This window comes from Lepus europaeus, chromosome 7 (genome assembly GCF_033115175.1).
Source record: "Lepus europaeus isolate LE1 chromosome 7, mLepTim1.pri, whole genome shotgun sequence".
Lineage (NCBI taxonomy): Eukaryota > Metazoa > Chordata > Mammalia > Lagomorpha > Leporidae > Lepus > Lepus europaeus.
The window spans coordinates 5964667-5976182 of NC_084833.1; the positions used below are offsets into that span (position 1 = coordinate 5964667).

At 70.8% G+C, this 11516-nt stretch overlaps 1 protein-coding gene across 4 annotated transcripts; it reads right to left on the bottom strand.

The window, feature by feature from the left end:
- Positions 1 to 1625: 1625 nt before the first annotated feature.
- On the bottom strand, positions 1626 to 11372 carry SIPA1 (signal-induced proliferation-associated 1). 4 transcript variants are annotated; one of them, XM_062195827.1, is made up of 17 exons: positions 11299 to 11372; positions 11055 to 11147; positions 8416 to 9192; positions 7909 to 8036; positions 7650 to 7826; positions 6016 to 6190; positions 5507 to 5610; positions 5135 to 5292; positions 4448 to 5057; positions 3987 to 4261; positions 2956 to 3174; positions 2736 to 2835; positions 2547 to 2655; positions 2355 to 2456; positions 2210 to 2264; positions 2026 to 2104; positions 1712 to 1937 (listed from the first exon to the last, which is right to left on the bottom strand). In XM_062195827.1, the coding sequence occupies exons 3-17, from the start codon at positions 9086 to 9088 to the stop codon at positions 1791 to 1793; spliced, it is 3111 nt and encodes a 1036-aa protein (XP_062051811.1). In that variant the 5' UTR covers positions 9089 to 9192; positions 11055 to 11147; positions 11299 to 11372; the 3' UTR covers positions 1712 to 1790. The 4 variants fall into 4 exon arrangements, with proteins under 4 accessions (XP_062051813.1, XP_062051811.1, XP_062051814.1 ...); XM_062195830.1 differs by lacking the exon at positions 2355 to 2456; XM_062195828.1 differs by lacking the exon at positions 11055 to 11147 and having other exon boundaries at positions 11299 to 11359.
- Between the last annotated feature and the right edge of the window lie 144 nt (positions 11373 to 11516).

An 11516-nucleotide genomic window follows, 5' to 3' on the forward strand; every position in this document is an offset into this window, starting at 1 on the left:
CGGCCTAGGAAACCCGGACTTCGTCCAGTGGGCGAGCAGGGGAGCCCGCCTCCGCCGGGGGACAGGCCTGCCCACCTGAGCCCCGGCACCCCGTCCCCGGGAAACGACCCAATCCAGGCCCGCGGAGCCTGAACAAAGGCCGGGCCGCAGCCGCAGGCCAGAAGGAGGGACTTCCGGCCTGGCCCTGCGCACGCGCACTGACGACGGGCGCCCTGCCGGCTGCGGCGCGCACGCGCACAGGTCGGTCCTGCGCTTGCGGGCGCTCCCTGGGCTGAGGCGGCTGGCGGGTGTGTTCCGGCTCCGCACCGCTGCCAGGGTTGCCAGTGGGGCGCGCTGCGAGAGGTAGCGACGTCTGGGAACGACGCCGGTGGACGGTGCCTGACCGAAGGAGGATGCGGGCGGCGGGGCCGGGGCAGGGTGGCCACTCGGGGACCAGGCTCTGGAACCCCCGCCTGGGGACCTGGGGTCAGGACCCGGGGCAGGACCGGGCAGGACCCGCGGGTGAGGAGGCTGAGCTGGGAGCAGCGCCCCTCCCCCCAGTTAGCCCCGGTCCCCCAGCCCAGGCTGACCTCCCCACTGGCTCGGTCAGTGTCCTGAACCGGTCTCGGGGCCCTTCCCACACGGCGGAGTGACCTCACCATGCACCCCGGCCCTAAGTCCTTATCTCCAGCCTAGACCTCTCTGGGCGCCGGCCACTGGCCATCTCCACTCTAACACTGCTCAGGCCTCGCGAACTCACCCTGTTCCAAATGACCTCACCCGTCCCCTGCCTGCCCTGCTGGTCTCGGCCACCGCCCTGCCCCTCGCAGGAGCCCCAGCCAGAAACCTGGCCGCCACCGTGTGCCGTCTCTCGACGAGGTCCGCTCACTGCTGCTGGCGTCTCCTGGTCTGAGTCCCCAGGCCGGAACCCTGCCGTGGCCGCCTCCTCGGCCAGCCTGCAGCCAAAGACTGACCGCCCGATCTCCCCGAACTCTCCCTTTAAATGTATCAGCCAGGTCTGTTTTCTGCTGACACCTGCTACCCCCCACCCCCTCACGTCCCGAGCGGCCACAGCCTTTCGGGCCCAGCTAATCCAGGAGCCCTGTGCAGCCTGTTCGGAGCCAGTTCCGCCCTCCCTGACCATGGGTCCCTGCGTGTGCCCCAGCCCCAGGCCTGTAAGCCCCAGACCGGCCCTAATGGTTCCCATCTTTCCCTGGGAACTTCGAATCCTCCCGTGCTGTTCTCAGCGCCTGTGTCCATCCTGCCAGCGCCTTCCAGGACGGGGTACCGGCCCACGGCGCTCCCTGGCAGAGGAACCCCCCGCCTGCTGCCTGCCACGCTGGCCCCCCGAGAGGCCGCTCGCCTGGGAGGAGCCTGGCTCCGCGCCAGTGCTCGGCGCCTCCCGAGCCACGGTCAGGCTCCGCATGACCCCAGCCCACCCTCTGCTCCAGACCTCAGCCCTCGGGTTTGCCGCCAGGGCTGAGTGCAGGACAGCTCTGACCTGTGGCCGCCTGCCTCCCAGGAGAACCCAGTGTCGGTGCACGGGCAGCCACCGGGGAGCCCAGCCTGAGGCCCCGAGCCAGCGTCCCCAGGGCCCGGACGACGCCCCTCTCCCTGTCGCGTCTCCAAGCGCGGATCACACACGTGGCAGAGGCTGCTTTTCTCCCTGAAGTTCCCTCTTCTCTATTTACAGACAGGCGGGTGGGGCGGCCTCGCCACCGCCCAGGGGCAGGGAAGTGGGAGCAGTGCTGAGCCACGCGTGGGCGCGGGGAGGGGTTCCTGAGGAGGCCCCCGGGGGGTCCGCGGCCGCCTCAGGCCACGTCGGTGCTGGGGGCGCCCAGCTGCTTGGAGGCCAGCAGCAGGCGGGTGGCTGCGCTCTCGGACTCGGCCTGCAGTCTCCGGTTGTTGTGCCGCAGGCTCCGCACCTCCTCCTCCAGGGCGGCCCTGTCCGCCTTCTCCTGTGGCGCGGGGAGGCACAGCCGTCAGAGCAGCCCGCCCCCCCCCCCCGCCCCTGCGGCAGCCCCGGCCCTGCCCGGCACCCCTCACCTTCTGCAGGTCCTCCTGCAGCTTCCTGAGCAGGGACTCCAGGTGCGAGACCTTCTCCGACAGGCTCCCAGGCTCTGGCCTGAGGACAGCAGGGGCCGGGGCTCAGCCAGGCCGGCGCAGCGGTGGCCCCAGAGGCTCCCGGACCCCCAGGACCGAGAGGGCGAGCGAGGGCGGGGAGCCTTACTCAGTGTCCGGCTTTGCAGCTCCCTTGGGGTCTCCGCTCTCTGGGATGGGCTGTCCTACGGGACAGAGGGGCCGTGTGGGCAGGCTGCAAGGGAGGGCGCGCGCTCCGTCCGGGCACCTGCCCCGCCCCCGCCCGGCGGCCTCACCCTCCCGGGACAGCGACTCCAGGATGGTGTTGCAAGTGGAGGCGATCTCGGAGATGGACTGCCACTCGTCCTCCAGGGTCTCACTGCCCGCCTCCAGCATGACTGCGGCACAACGAGGCGGGCTCGGCCGCGGGCCCGGAGCTGCGCCCCCCACCCCCCACGGCACGCCCGTGCGCCCCGCGGCAGACTCACTCCTGCTGATGGAGTTCTGCAGGGACAGGGTTCGAGGCAGGAAGGAGGCCCTCAGTGCGGGGGCTGGGTCGCCCTCGTCCTCCTGGCCACCGGAGCTGCCCGGCTCATCCTAGGGGCCAGAGGTGGTGAGGGATGGGGCACCGCCCTCCGTCGCCTCCGTGCTGCGGGGCTGCGCGGCTTTGTGCTCACCTGGCTGGGGGGTGTCTCGGGTGCCGACGGCTTGGCTGTGGTGGCCAGGAGGAGGTCCGGGGTGGTGTTGGGCAGGACGGGGGCCTCATCTGACAGGGAGCTGGGGACAGCAGGACAGGGGGGAGGGGGCTAGGTCAGCAGGTGCTTTCCCAAAGGCCGGCCACCTGCCGGGGGCCTCCCTGGGCTGGGCTGGCAGAGAGGCGGGGCCGACAAGCCGCACCTGCGGGGTGACGGCGCGCTCTGGCTGTGCAGGAACTCCGTCCTCTCCTCAGCCAGGTCCCCGGGCCCTGGAGGGCTGCCACCATCTTGCAGGCACAGGCGCAGCAGCTGCATGGTGGTGGGCAGCAGGACCACGCCCGGGGCCTCGTCCTGGGCAGGCTCTGGGGCCCCCCGCCGGCTGGGCTCCTGCAGAGACAGCGTGTACAGCTCCGAAAAGCTCCTGGGGAGGTGGGGCAGGGCAGCGTCAGGCAGGACCCCCGAGGGCCCCGCATCCCCAGCCCCACCTCAGCTGCTGGGAGGAGCCCCCCCAGACTCCCTGGCCGCAGTGGGACCCAGCTGCCTGGCTGTGGGCCTGGGGCGGATGGCTCTGCACGGGTTTCTCCATCTACGAAGTGTCCCAGTGCCCCATGACACTTTAAACGACACAGGTAACCGGCCCGGCAGCCACAGGCTCCTGCCAAAATCCAGCCCGCGCCGTCTGTTCCTCTCCTTACGGCAGGGGAGCCTGCTTTGCACTCCGGCGAGCTGCGAGTGCCCCGTGCCTGGCTGAGCAGTGGCAAGAACCCAAGGGCGTTCCCCGGGGAGTGAACTGTGACAGCTCCCAGAGTGGTCCAGCTGTCAGTTACGCCACCTCACCCCGCCCTAGGGCGGGCATTCCTGGACACGTGGGCGCTTTCTCTGTGAGGGCAGAGCTGGGTAGCTGTGGCAGACCACGTGGCGCGGGAAGCCCTTGGCAGAAGACAGGCGCCTACCCCTGTCCCAGCCCCGGCCACAATCCGCCGCGCGGGCGAGTGCATGGGTGTGCGCGGGTGTGCGCGTGCGGGCATGGGGGCGGGCCCGCACATGCGTAACTGGCTCCATGCCACACCTCTGGCGCAGAGAGGCTAAGGCACGCGGGCCTCAAAGGCATCCCCGCGGGATTCTGAGGCGACATAGTGGCCACACGGGTGGCAGAGGCTGGCCAGTGACACGGGTGGCAGAGGCTGGCCAGCCCCCGGGCCGCCCACCTCCCCACATCTCCCGCGCCCTGACCTGCGGGGCCGGCCGCTCTCGTCGGGGGGCAGCACGGTGACGCAGACCTTGGGCGCCGAGCGCAGCAGCTGGGCAGCGGCGTCGGCGCCGAGGCTGGGCAGCGTCTGGCCGCACACGCGCAGCAGGCGCGCCCCGGGCCTCAGCCCCGCCGTCTCGGCGAACGTGAAGCGCTCCACGTGCGTGATGAAGCCCTCGGCGTCCACCTGGAAGCCCAGGCGGCCTTGGCCGTCACGGGGCAGGGCCAGCTCGCGAGTCTCGCAACCCCGGCTCACCAGCTGCGGGGCGGGGAGAGGGCAGGCGTGGGCGGGGCTGGCAGGGGGGCTGCCCCGGCACCAGCCCACCCCTTCCATGCGCGGAGCAAGCCCAAGGGTCGCTGCCGGCGGCGCACCCCAGCCCCAGTGTTGCCCAGCTCCCTGGTTAGCAGGCTCTGCCCCCGGCGCGCGGCGCACCCCCAGGCTCACCTGCAGGCGCGCCACGATCTCGCCCACGGCTTGCCCAGGAGCGCCGTCGAGCCGCAGCGTGATGGCCTCCCCACGGCCGTGGTACAGGTCGAGCTGTTGCTCCGAGAAGGTCCAGGCCAGCACGTCCCGGCAGGCGCAGTTGAAGACCACGCGGCCGTCGCGCGGCGCCACCAGCACCAGCGCCTCCGCCGAGATGCCCAGCAGACAGGGGGTCTCGGCGCTGTCGGGGCCGCCCGCCTCGGCCCCGGCCGCGACTCGCGCCCCGGGCGCCGCGCGCACGCCCCACGCCAGCGCGCCCGCCGCCTGCAGCTCAGCGCCCGGGCCCCTGGGGGGCACCCGGCGCCTCCCGCCCAGGGAGGGCAGGCCGAAGCGCGAAGCTGAGTCCAGCGACGTGGTGGTCACCTCGTTGGTGGCCAAGTCCTGCAGGTACTGCTGGCGCGTGCGCGTAGCCATGGCGTGGAACTGCCGCGCGTGGCCGGCAGCCTGCTCGCCGTTGAGCGCCTTGGCCAGCAGGAAGGCCCGGAAGTCGGCGTTGGCTGCGAACGGGCCCCCGCCCGGGGGCAGAGCTGGCCCGAAGGCCGGGGTGTCCTGGGTCCGGCTTACGGCCACCCTGCGGGGAGGGAGGCCGTCGTGAAGGGGAGCAGGGAGGGTCCAGGGCCCAGGGCTCGGGGGTGACTGGGCACGCACCTGTAGGTGGTGTGCGGGGTGCAGGGCGCGTGGGCCCGCACCACCAGGAACACGTGCTGGAAGTGGGAGCGGATGCTGCTGGGGCAGAAGGGCTTGCTGCCCGGCTCCTGGAACACGATGGTCACGATGTCGTTGCCAATGTGGCGCTTCCGCAGGAGCTGGGGTCGGACGGCGGGCGTGAGCGGGCACAGCCGGCCAGCGCCCCACTGCCGCCTCCTTTGGGACACAGTGGCGCCCCTCCCGCCCGTGGTGAAAACCCAGGGTGCTTGGGAAGGGGCCGGGCTGAGGGAGGGTTGCAGTTCAAGCTCAGACTCGGCCCACTGCATAGACTCCTCGGTCCAGGCCCCCCCCGCCCCCCCCCCCCCCCCGCACCTGCTGCTGGTTGTTAGGCGTGTAAGGCAGCATCGTGGACACGTGGAACATGATCTCGTGGTCCTGGTACGTGGTGTAGAGGGAGTGTGTGCCCGTGGAATCCGCTGTGGGGGCCCAGCGGGAGAGTGAGGGCAACCTGGATGGCCACAGGCCCCCACCCCCGCCTGTGTCCAGCCAGCAGGTAGACCACCCCGAAGCCCCCTGCCCCAGGCCAGGGTGAGATGCGAAACAGGAGATGGAGGGGAGAGACGGGCAGGGGCCGGGGGTCCTAGGAGCAGGAGGTGCTCTGTAAACACCACCTCCCAGGGGCCCGGGTGCAGGGGTGCTCCCCCCAGGAGGCTGGGCTCAGTGGGAGGGGCAGCAGGGACCGGGCCCTCGGACAGTCCCAGCCCCTCCTCCACCCACATCGTGGCTGCTGCCCTGCCACACCCTCAGCTAGCCACAGCACGGCCAGAGGCCGCCAATCTCAGCCAGGGAGCCCGGCCCCGCCCCCTGCCCCAGGGCCTCACTTTTGGTGTCCAGCTGGGCCCGGTAACTGTCAAAGCCCTTGAGCCGCACCACGTCGCCCAGCAGGGTGAGGAACTGCGTGAAGGCCGCGCCCGCCTCCTGGTTGTTGTACATCTCCTCCTCCGAGCCCTGGCCCGCCCGGCAGTACAGGATGCCCACCTTGCGCTGGAAGCTCAGCTGGGGGCAAGGAGCGGGCAGAGGGCAGGGGTCTCAGTCCCCTGCCAGCCCCTCCCCGCCCCCACGTCGGGGCGGGCCCCAAGCCTGGCTCAGAGCACCAGCCTTCTCCAGGGTGCTTCTGTGTCCTGCTCCAGTGGGGGGGGGGCTGTTGGGCTGCAGGTGCACAGGAGGGCGAGGGGCTGGTTCTCAGTAGGGCAGGGGACAGCGCGCCCACTCCCAGGACTCATTGCCATCCACCTCGTCGCAAGGCTGCACTGGGCTCCTTCCTCTCACACCCCGACCTCGAGCCTCGGGCCACCTCTGCTTCCCTCGGCGCAGCGTGTGCGCCCCGCGTCTCCCGGCTCCGTTCCGTTTGTGCTCTGACCCCAGGGTCTGCCGCAGCTCTCACCCTGCCCCCGAGGGGCCAGGCCTGCCTGCACCCCACTTTGCTTTCACTGCTCAAGCCCTGCTGCCCCAGTTCCACCCCAGCTTCTGAACCCCGACTCCCGCCACAGCCCACAGACGTGGCCTCCTCCAGGCACCCTCTGGGCCACACAACTTTTTCTGCCCCTCCCCCGCAGTGACTGCCGTACCCCCTCCACGGCGTGACACCCCCACCCCAACTCCAGTCCAGACCCATTTCTCCAGCTGTGGCCCCACCCCCACCCCTCCCCCAGGGTCCCTGGCTCCCGCCTCCTCTCCAGCCCACCATGCGGCTCTCATGTCACTGGACAGCTGTGGCTGCCCTCCCCCTGGCCTCTCCGCCCTCCCCCGAGTCCAGTCCCCACGCTGCAACCAGGGCGCCACTGTACCCCTTGGGTCAGCTTTGAATCCTTCACGGCTCCCCAGTACCCACGGAGCCAAATGCAAGCGTACCCCGCCCCCCTACAAGCCTGTCCAAGGCTGAGCTGGCTCCCGGCGCCAGCGGTCAGTCCAAGCCTGGTTGCACCCGCCCAGACAGCACTGTGGATCCTGGCCTGAGCTCTCGCACTTGCTCCCTGATGTGAGACCCTGGCCGAGGAAGGGCTCCCGGCGCTCACCCGTCTCTGTGCCCCCCAGAGTTCCCAACATTCCCCTCCCCCTGATCTACTCAAGGAAAACACCTGGTCTGGCACCCACAGTCAGAGGAATGTTTGTTGAGTGACTGATGGATTGAATGCACAGAGAAGGAGCACCAGGGCTAACGGCTGCCTGCAGCACAGCACAGCACAGCCCAGGCCTTCCGACTGGCCTGACCATTGCAGGTTGTGGGCAGCTGCAGGGAGGAGTGAGCGCCCCAGACGGAGAGGAGACCAAGCGGGGGCTGCAGGGCAAATGGGCCAGGACTGGGGACGCAACAGCAGCAGCCTCGGGGCCTGTTACACCGGGGCTATACTGTCCCTGTGTGTCCCCTGGGGTCTTTCCAAAACACAGATTCAGTGGGGCTGAGGTGGGGCCCCAGAACCTGGCAGGGTGGGTGTGGCCGCCCTCCCCCACTCACCACTTGCTCGTCCAGGGTGAGCAGCGTGCGTGGGACCTTGGGGGAGGCGGAGCCCAGGCGCAGGCAGGTGGGGCTCAGCCTCGGCGCCACGTACTCCAGCAGCTTCCTCGGGGACAGGCCCCGCGGGGGCCCGGGCGGCAGCGCATCCTCCGAGATGGTGCCTCGGAGGGTCCGGAGCTGAGAGGGGTGCAGGGGTGCTCAGGGCCCGGACGGGGCGTGGGGGAGGCCCCCCACGGCCTGAGCCCGTGGTCCCGCCCACCTTCGTGGTCCGAATGATGACGCGGTAGCTGTGCAGGGTGCCCCCGCCGCTGGTCTCCTTCTCCTCCCGCCGCAGGCTCACGGCCACGGGGCCCAGCGCCTCGTCCAGCCCGAAGAAGTTCTGGTGTTCTGGGGGGTGGGGCCCGGCTCAGAAGTGGGGGGCCCTAGGCCCAGTGCCGCCCCATCACGCTCTGCCCCCCAGCCAAGGGCCCAGCGCCTGCCTGTGCCCAGGCTGAGATGCGCCCCGGCCCCGCCCACCACATCCAGATTCTCCCCCTCCCTGCCCTGGCGCCCTCTCTCCCTGCAGCGGTGAGGACAAGGTTTCCAGCCATTCTGGATAGAGTGATCCAGAAGAAGGCAGGGGGCCTCCAGGGCTTGGCCTCCAGGAGCTGGCTACAGGTAGCTCAGTGGGGCCCTAACTAAGCTCCCGCAGCCAGCACCCTACTGTGTGCACTGCAGGTGACAGAGACCCGCCCCAGCCGGCCTCCCTGGGCCCCGGGCCCCTCACCTTTGCCATAGAAGTACTTGCGGTAGTAGCCAGCACCAAAGTCCGCGTGCTCCAGGCTGTAGGCCGAGGTCCGGCTCTGCGGCTCCTCCAGGACGGACACGGCCGCGTTGGGCAGTGCAGGGGGCACAGGTGGAGACACGGTCCCGCCCAGACCTAGTTCCCCCTCGCCCCCGAGCTCGCTCACAAAACCGGGGGCCCCAAGCAGCAGGTCCGAGCTGGCGACCTGGTCCTCGGCTGCAGCCGGGGTCCCAGAGCTGGCCTCTGCGTGGCTCCCCGCTCCCCGTGACCGTGGCGCCCAATCAAAGAGCAGGCTCTGCACATCGTAGTGGGCAAACCATCGGGGCTCCAGCACCGGCGGGAAGGCGGGCTCCGGCTCCTCGGCCGGCAGCCCCAGCAGTGCGAGTGGGTCTGTGAAGAGCCGGGTGGGGGCCGCGGCAGGGCGGCTGGCCTCCTCATGGCTGTGGGCCCGCGCCCGTGGGCTGGCTGGCGTGGGGGGCCGGGCCTCGCCCGCATCACTACCGCTGCGCAGGAGCGGGCCCCGGGGTTGCCTTGGCTCAAAGGTGTGCGGTGTCAGCGGGGGCCGGGCTGGCTGGCGCAGCTTACGGGCGAAGAGGTCGTCGGTGGGCGCGGGGGCCACGCCCCGCCGAGGGCTCCCCACGCCGCCGGCCCACATGGGCGTGCTCTGTGGGCCTGGCTCGCCAGGGGCCGGGCTGCATTGGTGGGCACAGATGCCTGGTGCCCCGCCGGCAGGCCGAGGTTGCAGCCGGGGTTCCTGCCCTGAAGGAGGAGGGGGCTGCTCAGAGGGGCCTGGGGAGCAAACAGGAACCCGGGGCCCCCCGCCTGGTCCTCCAACCACCCGGGTTGGCTTCCGGCCCGCTCCGAGACCATCAAAGCTGCTTCCGCTTTCCTGGCCACTTCCTTGTCTGCCGAGGGCTGAGGTTTCCAGACCCCTCCCTGGCTTAGCGCCGGGCAGGGCCAGGGCCCCGGACTCGGTGATCATCCTGGAAGGTCCCAGCGCCTCGGCAGCCCTGGGCCTGCTGGGGTTCCCCAGTTCCCACCCACACACCTTGGCTTTTTCCTGGGCCCAGTGAGACAGCCCCCACCTAGACCTGGCCCAACTGGACGCCCTGTGGTCTCAGCTCGGACGGGAAGCCCAGGGGCCACTGGTGTCTGGGTCCTGCCAGCCCAACAAAGGGAGGACGTCCTGTCCCCTGAGACCTTCCTCCCGCCCCTCCCACTTCCTGCAGGGTGCCGAGGAGCCCGGCACCCAGGGCCTGCTCGATGCCCTGGCGCCCGCTGCTGCGGCAGCTCAAGGACGGGGATTCTGGGCGTGGGGGGCAGTGCCCATGCAACAGCATGGCAAGAGGACTTCCTACGCGCAGGAAGTGGCCCAGCTCTGGCCCTAGCCCCCTGCCTGGCCCCTGTATCCTGAGGAAGGTGCTGGGTCACAGCCACTTAGTCACCAGACCCCAGTCGCCCTGGCCTGAGCGACGGCGAGGGCCCACCCTGCAGAGGGAGCGGCTGATGGGAACCTGTCTGCGGGGCATCACGCAGACGGCCGGGGAGAGGCGGACGGCCAAGCGCCTTTCAGACCTTGAAATCCATGCCAGAGCTAGGATGGGAACCCGAGTCTGTCGATCGCCAGGGCCTCAGGGGGGCTGCACCTGCCCCTTCCCATGCCTGCGTGCGTAGGTGTGGTGTGGGGGGCTGGGCTCAAGTTCTCACAGGATGTAAGACTGAGACACCCAAGGCCCCAGGGACTCGCTCAGTGAGGAAGTGCGGTGAGGCCAGGGTCAGGTGCAAACGGAGGGGAGGGGAGCCGCGGGCGCAGGCCTCTGTGGCTAAGTCTCCGCACACCAACAGTGACACCAACACCGTGCGGGCTGGGCCAGGAGGAGGTGGGGGCGGCGGCGCCATGCACCCCTCAGCCGGGGCCTCCAGAGCCAACCGAGCAAGGGCAGGCGGCCAAAGCTCGGGTCTCTCCTGGGATGCACCCTGAGGCTGACCTCGAGCCTCTGCTCTCTCATCTCGGAAATGGGTTACCTACCCCCGTGCCCTCCCCAGACCGCGGGGACACGGTGAGTGCGGCGAGCCAGGCCCGGGCTCCCCGTGCACGTGCAGCTCAGGCCTGGGCCGCGGCATGTGTGTGGCAGGAGGAGTCTGCCGGCCCCTGCTCCATGTGGGCCAGCTCCCTGGATGCGTGTGCGCCCAGCCCGGGGGCTGCCTGCTGCTCTGGCCCAGTGCCGGGCTCTGGCCCTCCCTTGGGGGTGTTCTCGGGCTCTGCCCCCCGTCCCAGGGCTTCACACAGGGTCCATTGAGGCCGGGACATTCCTCTCGGCCTGTGTCACCGAGGGGAAGGGGTGGCCCCGCCCCCACGGATCCGGAAGGCCTGGCTGCCCCAGGAGGAGGCGCTGGAAGATTCCCAACACATCTGGAGGTCACGACCCCGCTTCTGTTGCCAGGGGGCGAGACAGATGTTTCCTCCAGGCCAGGCCAAGGCTGGGGGGCGGTGTGCAGACAGGGGGAGGCCGCCCACGGAGAGTGAGAGCCCCAGCACGGGGGGAGCCCCACACACGCCCGGCAGCCAGGGCAGCTGCCAGCGGGGCCAGGAGGAGCCGGGGGCCGCCGCATCCACTCACCGGTTCACCGGCCGAGCTAGGCCATCCCGCAGAGCAGGGAGTGGGGGCCTGCGGCCAGAGGCAGGGGGCTGGACACGCTGACTCGAGATTCAGCTGCAACCCGAAGGAAGATTGGGAGGGTGCAGGCGGCGAGCGTAGCAAAGACCTCGCTCCCACACACACACAGCGCCACCGGGGCCACGGCCGGGCCGCCCCGTCCCTCGCCCAATTCGCGGTGCCTCCCGACCCCCGCGCCCGCCGGTACCTCGGGGGCTCCCGCCCGGCCGCCGCCTCCCGCGCTGGGGTCCAGCTGCCTGCTCTCCCGCTACCGCTCCGGGCGCCGGCTCCGCCTGGGGGCGGGGCCAGGCAGGGGCGGGGCCGCGGCGGGGGGCGGGGCCGGCCGAGCGCTGCTGCGGCGGGAAGCAGCAGCTCTGGCGGGAATCCAGGCCCAGGGGTGGTCAGCGCCACGCGGTGCCCGAAGCC

What these genes read in the sequence shown, in the direction of transcription:
- SIPA1 (XM_062195827.1), bottom strand. Translation starts at nt 9,088, where the DNA reads ATGTGGGCCGGCGGCGTGGGGAGCCCTCGGCGGGGCGTGGCCCCCGCG. An exon ending in CAAGTACTTCTATGGCAAAG is followed by an intron (nt 8,037 to 8,415) that starts GTGAGGGGCCCG and finishes CCCACCCCCCAG; the next exon opens with AACACCAGAACTTCTTCGGG. An exon ending in AGCGCGCCGTCACCCCGCAG is followed by an intron (nt 2,836 to 2,955) that starts GTGCGGCTTGTC and finishes TGCTGTCCCCAG; the next exon opens with CTCCCTGTCAGATGAGGCCC.